Source organism: Trichoplusia ni, chromosome 2, assembly GCF_003590095.1.
Source record: "Trichoplusia ni isolate ovarian cell line Hi5 chromosome 2, tn1, whole genome shotgun sequence".
NCBI classification, from domain to species: Eukaryota; Metazoa; Arthropoda; class Insecta; order Lepidoptera; family Noctuidae; genus Trichoplusia; species Trichoplusia ni.
The window spans coordinates 3,700,589-3,716,145 of NC_039479.1; the positions used below are offsets into that span (position 1 = coordinate 3,700,589).

The following is a 15,557-nucleotide window of genomic DNA, read 5'->3' on the forward strand; positions in this document are numbered from 1 at the left end:
TAATCAATCCAGGCTTACAGGGAATCAATCATCGTTCTTACGCCGCATTGATTTAACCGTCAGTCGATACTGGCGGTCAGATGGTGTGATCTTAATGAGGGAGATAATATCATTGTGTCAGTACAACTGTATTGTGTGAAGTGGTTGTGTGCTATTGGGTTAAGGGAATAGTACCGTAGTTGAAATTCATTTCAAATATTTTTATATGCAACATCTGTTATGTAATTCGTTTATATGGTTTATTAAGTCGAGTGTTTACAAATGTAAATGTAAACAAATGTTGATTTGCTGTTTTTATTATAGAAGTAGAGTTAAGCGACCTACAAATTCATACATCTTAAAATAAATATAATATTGATGTGTCTAGTTGGAAAATTAAAAGCACCGTTTATAGCAAACACAAAAATAACATTATTTTTGTTTAAATTTATTTAATTTTGTCTGTGTCTGTCTATTTGTACCGGCTAATCTCTGAAATGGCTAGACCGATTTCGCCGGGACTTTTATTGGCAGGTAGCCGATGCGTAACTTGGTTATTTTGAGAAAATAACATTTGTTAAATTCCACACGAACGAACGACGGAACAGATAGTAGATGTACATGTATACTGCCTCTATCAGTACATATGTATGCAGTACGTATAAATATAACTTAGGCTAACAAACCTCATACCACCAAATCTAAATCAGAATCAGTGGAGGTCAATGAACTAATCGTAGTAAATTAATGGCGTAAAAGATATAGACCCGAATATCATATACGTAGGTACCTACAAAAGTGTTCCGATCTAAATTAGTCACAGTTGACTCGGCGCTAATTATTGCGGTTCTAAACTCTAACTTTATAATTAAGTCTTATAATACGCGCGAAATCATAAGTCTAAACCAGAGAGCCTACCACCATCGCCTAAAATAATATTATTGAACGCGTGTGAAAGAGATGCCGCTCTACAATGTCTAGAGAGCTGTCTTGCTTCCTCTGCTGGTTCAATGGTTTAGGAGACTCTGTTGAGGTCGTAAGCAAATAATGTTCGATTTCAAACTGCTTGTCTTATTAATCTTTTGACTGGCAATAAGTTGCTTGGAATTCATTGAAGTGGATTGGATTCATTTTAACGATAATTAATTGTAAATTATCGTTAATCTTTTTTCTAATCTTTAAAAAAAGGACTCTAACAAAAATGAATTGAATCCCTGTGTCTTGCGGTTTTCACAAACTTTCAAGTCACATGCACAAAGACACCTGAGCTCAGGACAAGCATTCGTAGAACTCACAAATGTTTACCCTACGCAAGGATCTAACCCGCGACAATTACCACTTGGCTGAAGCCAACCAATTAGGTATTATGAGTATTTACATTTGCGATAAAGACAATGCAATTGGTCCATGGGTACCAAGAATAACAATTACGTCAATGCTCTCGCATTCATGCCCGAGTTTACGCATAAGTACGTCGTTATGCGCATTATTTTTAATATTAAGTACACTCGAGGAAAACAGCGAGCATGGTGTGGATAAACATTTTACATATTATAAAGCTTTTGAAAATTCATATCGTATAAAGGCAGTATATTAAACGTACTAAAATAAATTTCCGTCTCGAAAAGATCAGAATACTAAAACGCAGCTTAACATTGAAAAGTTCGTTTGTTTCTTAGTGAGCCTATCTATCTCTAGTTTTATCTAAAATAGACGGAGACGGCATGATGAACTTGAATTAAAACTAATTGAAGGCTTTGTCTTTGTGTGCAACGAGAATTTGCCAAACCGTCATTATAACCGAAACCGCTGTTGTTTAAAATTATTTTTTACTTTATTCGTTAAAGCGGCAAAAAAGATCATCTGTGAAAAAAATTGTCAAGCTATTGTGGTTTATGCCATACAGGCTGCTGACAGATGGACGAGAAGATGGAAATATGGGATTTCGTTTTACTCTTGAAACCTAGACATTAACAGGATTGATTCATAAAATACCTTCACTATTATATCTGGGATATGATTCTACAGATTCTTAGAAGCATTTCTTGCTATCCTGCTTAAAACGTAGCTACTTACATATCAGCTCACCCTCCTACAAATAACCAGATGAAAACAAAAACGTATCTCCGCGAACAATGCTTTGACACGAGTGTAGATACATAATTATACCACTTAATGAGCACGATTATTTACCTTGCGTTTTACATTGCAGTGCAAATAATACTGAGGCTCTCCCACCACGTCTTAATATAATACTGTTGCAGTTGTTGAAGCGAGATAGAGCTAGACGGCGTAGAGTGCCGTCTCTCTTGCACACCAACAATAATATAAATATTGCCCTTTTGGTAGTACTTGGTTCCTCATTCCTCTTGGGAATAACTCCGCATATTTCTGATTATTAAATGGTACTGCACGTCATTGACTCTTGTATGAATTACGAATTCGCAGGAATTTGAAATACTTTTTTGTCGTAATTATTGGTGGGACGTGTGCAATTTGTTTGCCATGGAAAAATATTAATAATATTGTTTTTAAAGATTGACAAAAAAGTTTTCCATGCTAAAAGACAAATTTCGTTGGCATAATAATCTATACTCTATACTAATATATAAAGCTGAAGAGTTTGTTTTTTTTGAACGCGCTAATCTCAGGAACTACTGGTCCAAATCTATTCAACACAAAAAATCTTTTTGTGTTTAGGCTATAAACCATCACGCTGCGACTAATAGGATCGAAGATACAATGGAAAATGTGAAAAAACAGGGCAGGTATAAATCATAACTTATATCTTCCACCCACAAGGACGAAGTCGCGGGCAACAGCTAGTATTCAATATTTGAGTTGTTTAAATCAGCCACGTTTACAGTTTTCTTACTTAAATATAGCGTTTAATTCAAATTTGTTGCAGCGCTTGCAATTTTCTAGGAGTTTATTGCACGCTCTGACTCATTTAGAAACTTAGAACTAAGACTGAGTTCTAAGCATCTAAATGGGTTGCTGCTAGTTTCGTTCTAGTTTAGAATTATTGTGGGTTCAGCTTTAGAACAAATGTGGACTTGGAGAGAGTTTTAAGATTTAAATTTTTATACCAAGCTCTACTTTACCCTTTTATACCTACCTCAGTGGCACAGACTTGCGTCTAGCCCTTACGTCAAGTAACGCCAGTTTTTTTGAAAAATTGTTTTTTAAAACTTTTTTTATAGCATTCAAAAGCTTAAAGTTTTTTTTTATAGTAATAATCAAGGCATAATTCTTGTTTAAAAAACTTTTTCGTTTAGGTTGGTTTTGAAATTAGAGGCTTGCCGTTGAATTCGTGTGGCTGGATGTAGGACAAGTGGTTCTTAGTAGGTTATACGGCCGACTGGCAATCTGTCACCGCTTGTTCTAACATTATTCTAAGATTTTAACTCGGTTCCACTAGCGAACTAAATTCAATTTTAAATCACCCATCCTTTTCAGGTTTTCGTAAGCAAAGAATAAAGTCGGAACCCTATGACTGAGGCTTTGTTGTCTGTCCATCTGTCTATCCGTTCGTCACCAGGCTGTATCTAGATAGTTATAATTTTCACAGATGATGTTCTTCTGTATCCACTAAAATAATTAAAGGTCGAGGTTAAGCAAACTTGTTACGGTCATACATTTGATGCAAATAAATTAGACTGGACCTACACATTTATTTGTCAGCCAAACGATTTTAATCGATCTTGTTAGCATATCATTACTGTTGTTCGATGATCTTAGTCCTCTCAGGTCTGAATTATACTTGATTGTTATTTTTTGTAGTTTCAAGTTTCATATTTTCTCGTTACCATTTTACTTATCTTACCGCGTGAGTCATACAAAGCCTTTATAATAGAAAATTAGCGACAATAATAAATAAAAAGTAAGCAAAATAGTTATCTAGTAGCGACAATAGAGTTGTTCGTTGGAATTTAGATGAAGCCAGTTGTAAGTGACGGTCGGACGCGCGCGTGACGTTGATATACCATCAGTTGTGCCTGAACCACTATTTACACAACTTCACAGCAATTTACAGGCTAAACACTAAATGTGGATGTAGTTTTGTTAAAACTCTTTAGTGTTTTGAAGTTCTTATGGAAAGGAACTTTAACATCGACTCTTGTTTGCTTGAAGAAATACGATATCAAACTGTCTAAGCTACATTTTTTTTTATTTCATTCCATTTCACCCGGTTGTAAAAAAGCACTGCTTTTTTGGCGTTGAAATTGGATAAAACTATTTAGGTAAAGTAAATGTTTGTTTAAGATTTGTTACATCATTTTAATGTTAAATGACGAAAGCAATACTTGTCTTGGTCTAGATTGGCTTAGTCTAATATATTTCTTTAGTGTCTTTAAGGTAAATTGAATTTTAGTTCTAGCGAGGATTCTGTACATAACTTAGACGCTGCATTTTGTAGAGGTCTGTGATGATATCCAACTGTTCAAAGGCTGTATGATTTTCAAAGTTAAATAAAGAAATATTACAAATAAAATACTTGACAGACATTCATAAAAATGGAAACATCCTTAATATAACATATTTTTTTTTTTGACGACCTCCGTGATCGAGTGGCGTACGCACCGGTTTCAAGGTGTCGCTAGCTCTGAGGTCCCGGGTTCGATCCCCGGTCGGGTCAATGTAAAAATTCACATTTCTACATTGTCTCGGGTCTGGGTGTTTGTGGTACCTTCGTTGTATCTGAATTCCATAACACAAGTGCTTCAGCAACTTACTTTGGGTTCAGAACAATGTATGTGATGTTGTCATATGATTATTTATTTCTATTTGCTTTTCGTTCACGTTACCTGTCCACGTATTTTACAATAACAGCTACATACATATATTATACTAAAGCTGTAGCTTTAAAATATCCAAAGCAACAAAGAATACTTGGTCCGAGTTACGTTAAAAAGGAATTTCAGGAAGCAAAAAATAAAAACCGAATTTTCGCTCTATTCTATAAGTCACTTAAGTCTGTATTCAGCGCGGCATGCGCCCGCGAGTAATGGATTAGGTAGCGAGGTATGTACTACATATTGTATTTAGGTGGCTGCACAAAATATAGCCTTAGACGATACTAGACGTGGCACGTGTAAACAATCTTGAACAGGTTTAATACTGTGTTATACTTGTGGGCGTTATTATTGTCACGAGTCAGTCTGTCGGTGGCATCATAGCTCCCAAACAGATTTTGCAATTAAAACTGTATATTTTTTGTAACTTAGACATGTTTGATTAAAATCAGTCGAGCTATTTAAAAGTTGTGGGGGTAAAAGCTATTATTGAAGGATTTTATCTTAATTTTATCTGTGTACTAGCTGTTGCCCGCGAATTCAGCAGTCGCAGCGTGATGGTTTATAGCCTAAAGCCTTCCTCGATGAATGGTCTATTCAACACAAGAATATTTTTTCAATTTGGACCAGTAGTTCCTAATATTGACTCTCTGATTAATTGACTCTCTCGAACAAACAATAGGTATCTACTACAGAAATTATACTGTAAAGTATAACATTTCATAAAATAAATACTACATACAGACTTTAAAACATTCAGACTCGAAGCCATAGGAATAATTAACAAATTAATTGCAAACGATCGTAAAGACGGATTCGAATAATTAAGTGTTCATGACAGGAATGATAATTAAAAGGAAATCGTCGACAAAAATTAAAATCACGATTGTCTGTCGTTGTCGTTTGGACGTGCTGTGGGCACTGTTTTAGAATGATTCGAACTTCAAAATCCTCAACTTTTCATAAAATCAAAACGTAACAGCTAATCTTAAAGGCTGTCGTAAACAGTCGTAAAATTATCACGTTTTCTGCAACTAGGAGCGCTTTTAAAAAGGCCGCTTGACATTGCGACATTTTGTTTATCTATTTAATGGATCCGCTACGCACTTAAACTTAAAATGAGACGTTTTATTAGATTAAGTACTCCTGTCTGTATTTACATTTTAATGTATGAGACACCTCTTATTCTCTTAACGATGGATATTACACCTAAAAGCTTCTCTTGCGTCTAGTGTCACAGCAATAGGTTTTACTTCTGCAATACAAAAGTGATTTAAAGATAAGCTCCATTAGTTGCTTTATAAAGTTTCTTAATAACAAACCTTGGCTTGCGCCGCCTAAGGTATTTATAACGATACAAGATACGTTATGAACGAACCACGCCGGTTCGAAGTGGGAAGGGATTAGAAGCTTTCAAAAGATTAACTGGGGCAGACCTCCATCTGACCGTTTCATTAAAACTTGCTGCCCGGTCTCGCTCCCTAATTACATTCAAAACAAAAATCATTTCGTGACTCAATTTAATGTAGCCACGTGTAATTCGTGACTCATCCAAACGTACGGATTAATTATGACGGTGACGCACATTTCATAGGATCGCGACTAACGCTGCAACATAATACCTCGTTTAATATCGGCTCGGTTCGTTTTGTAAAATTAATTTGCACGCACTGATTCGATTACCGCGGGGTCGATCAATCGTAATTTCCTCTCGATTCATCCGACTCGCTGCTCTAATTATGAATTTTACTTGTTTCAGACACTACGACGGGAAGCAGGACTGACCTCACAAAATTGTAAATTAATTACTAGGATATAAAGTTAATCGAGTAAACGACGAAGCGCCTTCAATTTTCCAATTACGCATTAGTTAGCTTAATAATAATTAAGATATAAGTAAGTGTAGTCTTGTCAAGTGGGTTGTGGTTGTGAAGGCGGGTCGTGTCGGTGCGGTGCGGGGATCGATGGTCGCGCGCGCAGCAGTGGCGGGCCGGCAGACGTGAGAGAGTCGCGCGCGAGTGCGCGGGCGCCGGCAAGATTGAGGTGGTGGGGGGGTGCGGGTGGGGCAGGCGCGCGCGCGTGCGGCCGCTGCACGCGCTGGGCCGCGCGGCCGGCATGTTGGCCTCGCAGCGCTCGCAGTCCTGCAACGAGGAGGGCGCGTTCTTCGGGGCGCGCGCGCTGCGCCGGCCGCGCGGCAAGGGCAGCGGCAGCCCGACCTGCTAGGGGTACGCCATGTCGCTGCGCAGCCTGCACCGGCGGCTCTCGTCCGCCAATAACACGTGAGTCACTCTTACATTTAATTTAATTGACATTTCCTTGATATTGTGTGTGTTTTGTACTTATTACTACTTATTAAAAGGACTAGGAATAAGTAGGTAGATCAGTTATTACAATAATCTGAGATTACCTTAATCAGAAACTAATGGCTCTTTGGCAAGAGTTAACATATTCATAGACATACCTAGTACAGTTAACCATCATACTGATTGGCCACTCATAACCCTTACGGGTCGATTAAGGTAAGTCATTCATATTTATTCCCATTTGAAAGACGCTCGAACCTATTCTAGCGACAAGTCATCAAAATGTCGAACGGGCGACCATCGGGATGTGAATATTCAATTACCGAACCTAAATCCAGAGCGCACTCCCATAAATCCAAAGCGATAGTTCAAAAATGAACTCTCCGACTTTGCGACAAGATTGCCTTTCAAAATTTGTAATCGGATCTAAACTGGTTATTACTTCTAGCGGGCACAATTAGGGCGATAATCGTGGCATAATTTATGTAAATTTGCGGATGCATGCGTGGCCATAAAATGCGACGTATTACAGGATCGTGGTCAACAGCGATGCCAAATTTGGCCAGCACAGGACTTCACTTAATTCTAAATATTGGTGTCAAAATAGTAGATAAATCATTTTGATTGATGTCTGAAAGGGGTTGGGCGAAGTGCCGGCAAGTTCGGGGAGTGATTATTGCCGGGGGTTCCTGCCGGACGTCAGTTGCTTGTATTGGCCCAGCTGACCACAACTGGCCACAATTGGCACGCATCACGCACCCCACATTCAATTCTCTGGCCGTATTCATCGATACATCGGAACTTATTACATTATGATTAGCCGTTTTCAATTAAACTGTTCCTACGCGGTTGTTCCTCGTGGTGGAAAGGAAACAGACACTCTGAGTCATTGTTCGCAGATACTCGGAGAACTGCCTTTGTTCAAGAATTGATGTGTTACGACGCTCTCAATTGTTGTATATTGTTACTCAAATCTTAAAGAAAAATTTTACCACAGTACAGACTGGTCAAACTGAGTGGTATGCAATTGGTGAAAAAAAATACCCAAATTAGTCTGAAGCTATCATTTCATTTTAATTTAAAATTTAACTTCTTATAATAACAATACTTTGTAATTGTTTATAATACCGTCTGCATCATACACAGCTGAGTAAAAGGTTTCTTATAAATAGAAAAATCGTACAGCATTTATAACAATAGTTTTCTCTTTTAATAAATATTGTAAAGTGTTTTGTATGCCACAAGCAAAAGGTGCATTATTATTACCTTATTGTACAGCAGTACAATAAGCAATTCTATGTAAAGAAAGATACCTATAGCTAGTATCGATGAATCCATTTTATTTGTGGAAAATGAAAGGAAAATGCTGACAGAGCAAAAAATAAACCTTTAATATTGACGTAAGTATTGAATAAAGCTTATTTCAAGATTAAAGTAGGCAACTTTAGTAAGTGTTCATAAATATCTGAAGGTATTTGAAATAAGCACCACTATCTTGCATTTTTCAAAAAATAACAAGAATAAAAAACAATCGACTTCAAAAGCTATTTTCCATTTAATTAAATAGAAACAATTAAGCCGGTTAAACCAGTCTAACTTAATGAGGTAAAAAACGTATTTTAAAAAGTCAGATGCATAATATATTTATTATTTTTTTATAATATAATACACTAAATATTAAAACTAAACAAAACAGATTAAAAACCCGCATTTCTATAAACCTTTATTGTAACGTAATAACTGATTTTCGTTTCGGAATTGAATTGATTAGTTTTATTAACGACTTAATTATGGCAATAAAATGTATCACACATACTTTAAGTTTCAAGTAAAGATTCTTAATCTACAATTATATTCCATGTTCCTTTGTTCCACAAAACTGATATTAGCTATTAAATAGGCAAGCAAGCAGCAGCTTATTAAGATTAACAAGATAAATATTATTCATCTCAGATATTGTTTCGTATTGATATTCACAATACCGAGAGCTTTCGAAACGTAACTAATATTGTTACATAAATACGTACAATCATAAGAGCTTACTACCATATATTAAAGCGGTACTCTTGTTCTTGTGGGAGTGACTGCGTGCTGAGCGGTGTAGAGCGTTGTCTCTCTTACACAAAATAATGGTGGTTTATAAACAGCATAATAGGCATAATGTTATAATACAATTACAAACAATATGGCGTTATTTAAAATAATTGTGAATTATTTGTAGGATCTTTAGTTTTGGCAAGTTTAGAAAGCGAGATTTAATTATGACCCGTAAATGTACGCTTTTTCACATTTATTATACAGAATTTTGACCCTTGTTGATAGAACCATATGAGCATTCTCTTTACTGTCGGATAATCAGACATCACACAGGCCAGTATGGCACACAAGAATGTGACGTAGCTCGAAACTTCGTAGAATTTCGTAGCAACGGTTTCTGTCATGTCTACGGCGTAGCCACTCGGATAACTAGTTCGTTTATTGAACCTTGTGTTTAGATCCAAACGGTTGAAGTTAGCGTAACAATTTCAGTGGCTGCTTAGGTCTTTGGCCAGCATACAAGGGTCGTACCGCAAAGTGGATTTCAAACCGCGTAGAATGTATTTCCGCCCTTTACATACATAGCCAGCGCGTGTAGCTGTAAAAGTGCTATTGTTTAACCCACTTAGCGCTAATTAAAGCCACGGATATCAGTGTTTCCTTTTATTTTCACGTTGTATACTCAACACTTTCAATGAAAGTTAAGTGCTCTTCATAAAACAGAACAAATATTTGTAAAATTTAAATACACTGTGGAACAGATGTTTGCGCGAATGGGAGAATGTTAACAGAGGACTTTATTTTTTGTTTTATGCGAGTTTAATATAGTGGCTGTGGATGAACGAGATTTAGTGTAACAGCCGGAATTGTAAAAGGTAATATATGTAGGTACAGTGTGTGCCGACAATATATTGTAAAATAAATATATGGCGCTGTTGGGGAAAAATGCGAGCGTTCATTTTGGGGTGGATGAAACGCGCCAAACAACATCAGTGGGCTGGACGTGATCAGAATAACAGGACACGGTATCCTCTTTTTCCTCTCTATGTGATATAGTCTCCAGTTTCAACATTAAAGTTACAGAGAGTGGATTATAAAACAATTTTCTGTACATTTGATGTTTGAATTTCTTTTTTTTTTAAAGAAAATCTTGCTCTTATTTTTTAATGTTAAAATTTTAGAAGATATTTTGTTTCATTTTTTTTCGAAATGGACAATTCCTTAACATTCTTCATCGATAATTTTATTTCTTGCCACTCTAAATTTGCTAAAATGTTTGCGATCACCTTGTTGCGGATGTCATCCATTGTAACTACTCCCGCTCAACGTGTTAAGGTACTTAAAACTAGAGTAAACTAGTCTGAACTAAATTGACACCGCTCGCGTTTTGACACTATATCAAATCCTGACAAGTCGACGAGTTTCCTAACTCTATAACCTCTAGAAAATATATTTTAACAGCTGTTCATTCGAATTTTGCGCTCAATAGGAGAAGTTTAATGGGGCAAGAGTTAATGCCATCATTGAGGAAAAGTCCAGAAATTCTGCTCTCCTTATTTTCGTAACAGATGGATTTTGTAACTAGCGAAAAAGTCTTTTTACAAGATCTAAGATTAATTTTGGTAATATTAATTTATTCTGCATACAAATTTTGAGGCATCGATAAGATTATTTTTATAGCGTTCATGATTGATAAAAAAATTTCTTCACGATAAAAGTCTCGCTCTCTGTCTGTTTGCAGTAGATGAATTCACAAGAAAATCCACAAAAGTACGTCAAATAGGAGAAGAAGAATTTCTAATTTTAGACAAGTATATCATTGGCAGCTCCTATAAGTATTTCAACTGGCCATCTATTCAGAAGGCTTGCTAGTTCCTTCCGTGACTGAACTTATATTTACTGTTTATCCACTATATATCTACATCAACATACGATTGACACAATGCGAGAGTTTCATGTCGATGCATATTTTATGTTCTTTAAATAATTTGATCCGGGGACGGAGCGTCGATGAAACTTCATACGATTTAAAATGTATTGCTGCACAATATATGGAAAAATGGATATTGGATTAAAAATCTTTGTGTTGATTAAGGTATTAATAATTGTTTGCATAAGAATAAAACTAGCTTTTTTTCAAAAAAGTTTGATAGTTACTTTTTCATGTAAGCATAGGTACGATAACTTCACGATTTTTCAGTGGAAACAATATTTGACATTATTTATAAAGCGTCAAAACGTCATTTGATTTTTTTCAATTTTAATTATAACCTGCAGAACTGCTCAATTCGATCGGGACATCAGCCTATAGTAAATTTAAGTAGGTTGTACTCAACTATAAGAGGTTGAAATAGCACTGTCCCATTGATATGGGACAATTAGCTGTCACCGGCAACCGTGTGTACGATAGTCCCATATCTTGTGGTCTTTGGGGTCCGAAAGGAAACTAAATCAATAACGGCAAACGTTGCTAACAAAATTATCATTGTTTAATTTGGTACGTGCTGACTTAATATTCTAAAATGTTAATAGAATACTAATACAAAACAGTAGCTGTTTCCAGTTGTTCCGGACGTTAAAAATCGAAAATGTTCCCAGGGGAACAATTTGGAATAAAAATAATCCTATGTGCTAATTCAGGTACTATCGTTATACCAAATCGTCCATTCGTGTATTGTCCAAATCTGTCTTTCTTAAAATAACTGGCTTTATGGTTTCTTTACATTGTTATGGTAAGTGAACTTATGTAAGGTAAGCCCATAATTCGATGCAAAAGACTAAACCAATTATTTCTAAACTGCATTCTCCAATTCCCTACTTCGAGATCCAGAGCAAACTATAAGCAACGTCACGTCACAGTCCTCTCCTAATAACTCGAACAACATTTCGACGGTTGGACTAGAATACCTCCAGGCCCACATCTCCTGACGTCATCTCGGCAAGTGACGTCACGCGACCTTGGCTCAGGCCCAATGAGGGTCGATGTTTGAGCAAATCTCATATTACAATAACCGTCACGCTTGTGTTATTTGAACACGTTTTGTTTGCAAATTATTTCACAGGTCTCTCAAATATTATTTTAACACTGTATACGGGAGTTTTATTTAAATTAATATGTCTTTGGTACTTAACTGTCATTTAATCAATTCGCTATATGAACTGTCGTTTTACTCCATTTTAATTATTAATTATACGTCATTTTCTTACTTTCTCTTTTGTCAACTAATTAAAAATAGACTTACACAACCTTCAACTTGATTCTTTACCGTCGTTTAGGCTGTTTTATTAAAAATCTCTAAAGTTTATTAATGGCTACTGAACAACCACAGGAACATAAAAAAGAGATAAAAACTATCCCATGTATCAGTCCTGGTTATAAACTATCTGTGTCCCAAATTTCATCTAAATCCGTTCAGTGTGTTTTACGTGAAAGATTAACAAACATACATACAAACTATCGCGTTTATAACATTAGAAGGATTGTACTGACTTATAAGTGTTGTATGTAGTAGCAACAAGTTCACTAAAAAGGGGACAATCAAAGCCATGTTGCCATGGGTTCGTCTGACTAACGAACATGAACCTAATTAGGGAGTTTCTAACAAGCCCTTAAGTGTTCAACAAAACCTTTGTTACAGAAATAGTTTTAGTCAATGAAATTATTAATTAGGACAACAAGGGCTTAACACGAACCTTTAGTTTAATTAGGAATTTGAAATCGAATTTATTGTGTCTTTCGGTAACAGGAGTTCCTTTTTTAACTTCTCAATTGATTTTTATTAACAAAAGAAAATGTTTTTGACCAATGTATTCGCATTCGAAAAGAAGAGATTTAATAAGTAATTACTTTAATTAATTTTATCCATTTTTTATAGTGGAAAATAACAAGTTATTATTTTTGTAGAAATAATATTATGCGTGGAATAGTTCATGACTACAATTATTATTTTTATTAAGTTTTCACAAAGATCTATTTTTTTTGCGAACGCTCGTCATTTTAATATTAGTCTCATAAACTATATACTGTACCTTAATTCTCAGAAATATTAATCATATACATATAGTACGGATACGAAAGTATATGATATGATAAAGCATCTATACAAAATATAACATAAAAGAAGTGTACTGTTTCTCACAATCCAACTCTTCACCATAGAAAGTAAAAGAAAATCGTTACATCATACGTAAAAACTTGCGCCTTTGAATGTAATTCACCAACAAAATATGAAACACGTAAGAAGAAAACAACGACAGAGATAGCTATATGTGATTGGTATGTATGTGAGCGAGATAGCGAGTGTTATTCTTTAAGGCATACGAGAGATAACTTGAGGTGCGTGAACCTGGTATTAAAAGAAGTTGTATATTTAGAATATAAAATTTGGAATGAAATCATTGATTTAAAGTTACATAGCATATGTTCTTATTAGTTATATTGTTGATAAATTAGGAGTACATCAAAATTATCCAGAAGAGCGTTCATTAATGATCCATTAGAACTTACACAAAAGGCAAATTCTATCAACTTGGAGTTAAAATTCAAAGAAAAATCATTACTGTATGTATTAGGAAAACTGTCGAGAAAAGTATTAAATTATACAAATACACGTAGCTTCTATGCAACCTATACCTTGCTAACAATTAACCAACAGTATTCACAAGGAAACTAAAACCAAAAAGTTAAAAAGGAATTTGAATTTAATCACGTTTTGTTTACAAAAACCTTATTACGGAGATCGTCCAGTAAAAATCAATTGGATCCGATTCAATCGTAATAGGAGCTAATAAAAACACGACCGTTCCTTTTTGGACTCATTTTCTTTAATATTCAGTTAGGTGTTTCGGTCCCCCGTACCAAGAACCCTGTACGAAGTACTCCGTACCAAGTGCCCCGTACCAAGTTCTCGGCAAAACGGATATCCGTTGAAGACAAATTCAATATTCATTCACTGTCTGTTTGCCGTGACGTTTTGGAACCGGTTAATTAAAATGCGAGATTATCCTTTACAATTTGCGATCTTCATTTCGTTTTTTAATGTTATTTAAAGATTTTTATTTTGTGAATGAATTTGCCGTTTTTGGAGTTACTAGAGGCTTTCTATTTTTAAAACGTCTCTCGTACTAAGGAATTTAATCCTTGTATCGCGGGGGATTTTATAAAAATTCAAGTCACATGCACAAAGCCTCAAGATGCTTGTCCTGAGTGTGGGTAGGTTTTAAAAAATATATTTTACAAATAGTTTAAGTATTATGACTCTCATACACAAAATGTGATGCCTTAACAACTATGTCTTTAATTGAAAACGAGCTACTGTGAAACAAGTTAAAATAATATAATACGGATCTTCATGTATATGTATGTGACCCTTAATGCTGTTAAATTGTTCCTAATCCCAGTAAACACATAACAAACTGTAAAATATTTAATTCAGGTCACTCCAGAGCTATTATTACCTCACAATCTAAAAAAGCACATAATAAAGGTACACATTTGACCACCAAATTAATATTTGTTGGTTTTTATGAATGAAATAAACGCGGACGGGCCGCATATAGCTTCTAAATATTCATGGCTTTGGCGAATGAGAACGATAAATTTGTGAAAGTGCAGGCGCGGGTCGGGTCGCAGTGACCGGCCGCTCGCAAAAGTTAACGATGCGCAGTTACACAAACATCGATTCACAAAAATATAACGATACACGAAATGGAATAACAAATAATATGGTAAATTTAAAACAGCTTTTTTTACAGGTTGAACCCTCAAGGGTTGATTAAAGTTTGCGTTTTAACTGAGTGAGATCAAACTGCACGGATAACTGAGTAGTTTAGATCACCACGCCAAACCCACTGTGCGCGACGTGTCGTGAGTTATATCACCGCGTAAGAAAATAATTTTTGTGATTCATGAATTCTTGTTCAAGTCGGGTGTTTTAGTGCTTGTGTCTTGAATGTCAAAAAAAAAATCATCATCCCTATTAGATTCACTTAAAGTGAGTTGAAATCATTCAAAAACGTTAATTGCATTTGTAAATGATGATACCTTAAATTACCATCCCAATAAAATTAATGTCCATTCTATAATTATTGTATATCGATGAAAAAGCAATCTGACAAAACCAAGAGACCTGACAAAACAAAATTATCAGTCTGTTATGTCATTATATCTGAGCTCCGAATTATAAAAGGTCACAAGCGCCGCTGCGACCTCTCGAAGTCGGCCAAAGTGTGGTTGGCTTTATCACTTAGGAAATTCCCAGCGGTCTGAGTTTGCAATAGTTGGTTTGTATCGGGAGCAGAGGTCCCTGAAAAACAAATCCCTAAATGACAATATTATGTTTGAGTGCACATTAAGCTTACCTCTAAATGTGTTATAAATTTTTCAAACCATTTCTTACGGAGTCATTTAAAATTGTTGTTCAATTGTTATGTTCGACGACCT

General features: G+C 35.5%; 1 protein-coding gene across 7 annotated transcripts in view; it reads left to right on the top strand.

Annotated features, from left to right (window-relative positions):
* Positions 1-6,886: 6,886 nt before the first annotated feature.
* The window catches only part of LOC113504080 (potassium/sodium hyperpolarization-activated cyclic nucleotide-gated channel 2), a 232,280-nt gene continuing 223,609 nt past the window's right edge, over positions 6,887-15,557 (top strand). For 3 of the 7 annotated variants that reach the window (XM_026886198.1, XM_026886224.1, XM_026886207.1), the window contains exon 1: positions 6,890-7,054. In XM_026886198.1, coding sequence (XP_026741999.1) covers positions 7,008-7,054 — 47 coding nt within the window. In that variant the 5' untranslated portion in view covers positions 6,890-7,007. Of the gene's footprint in view, positions 7,055-15,557 lie in introns of all 7 variants that reach the window. The other 4 variants (XM_026886182.1, XM_026886190.1, XM_026886233.1 and 1 more) reach the window with 2 other exon arrangements.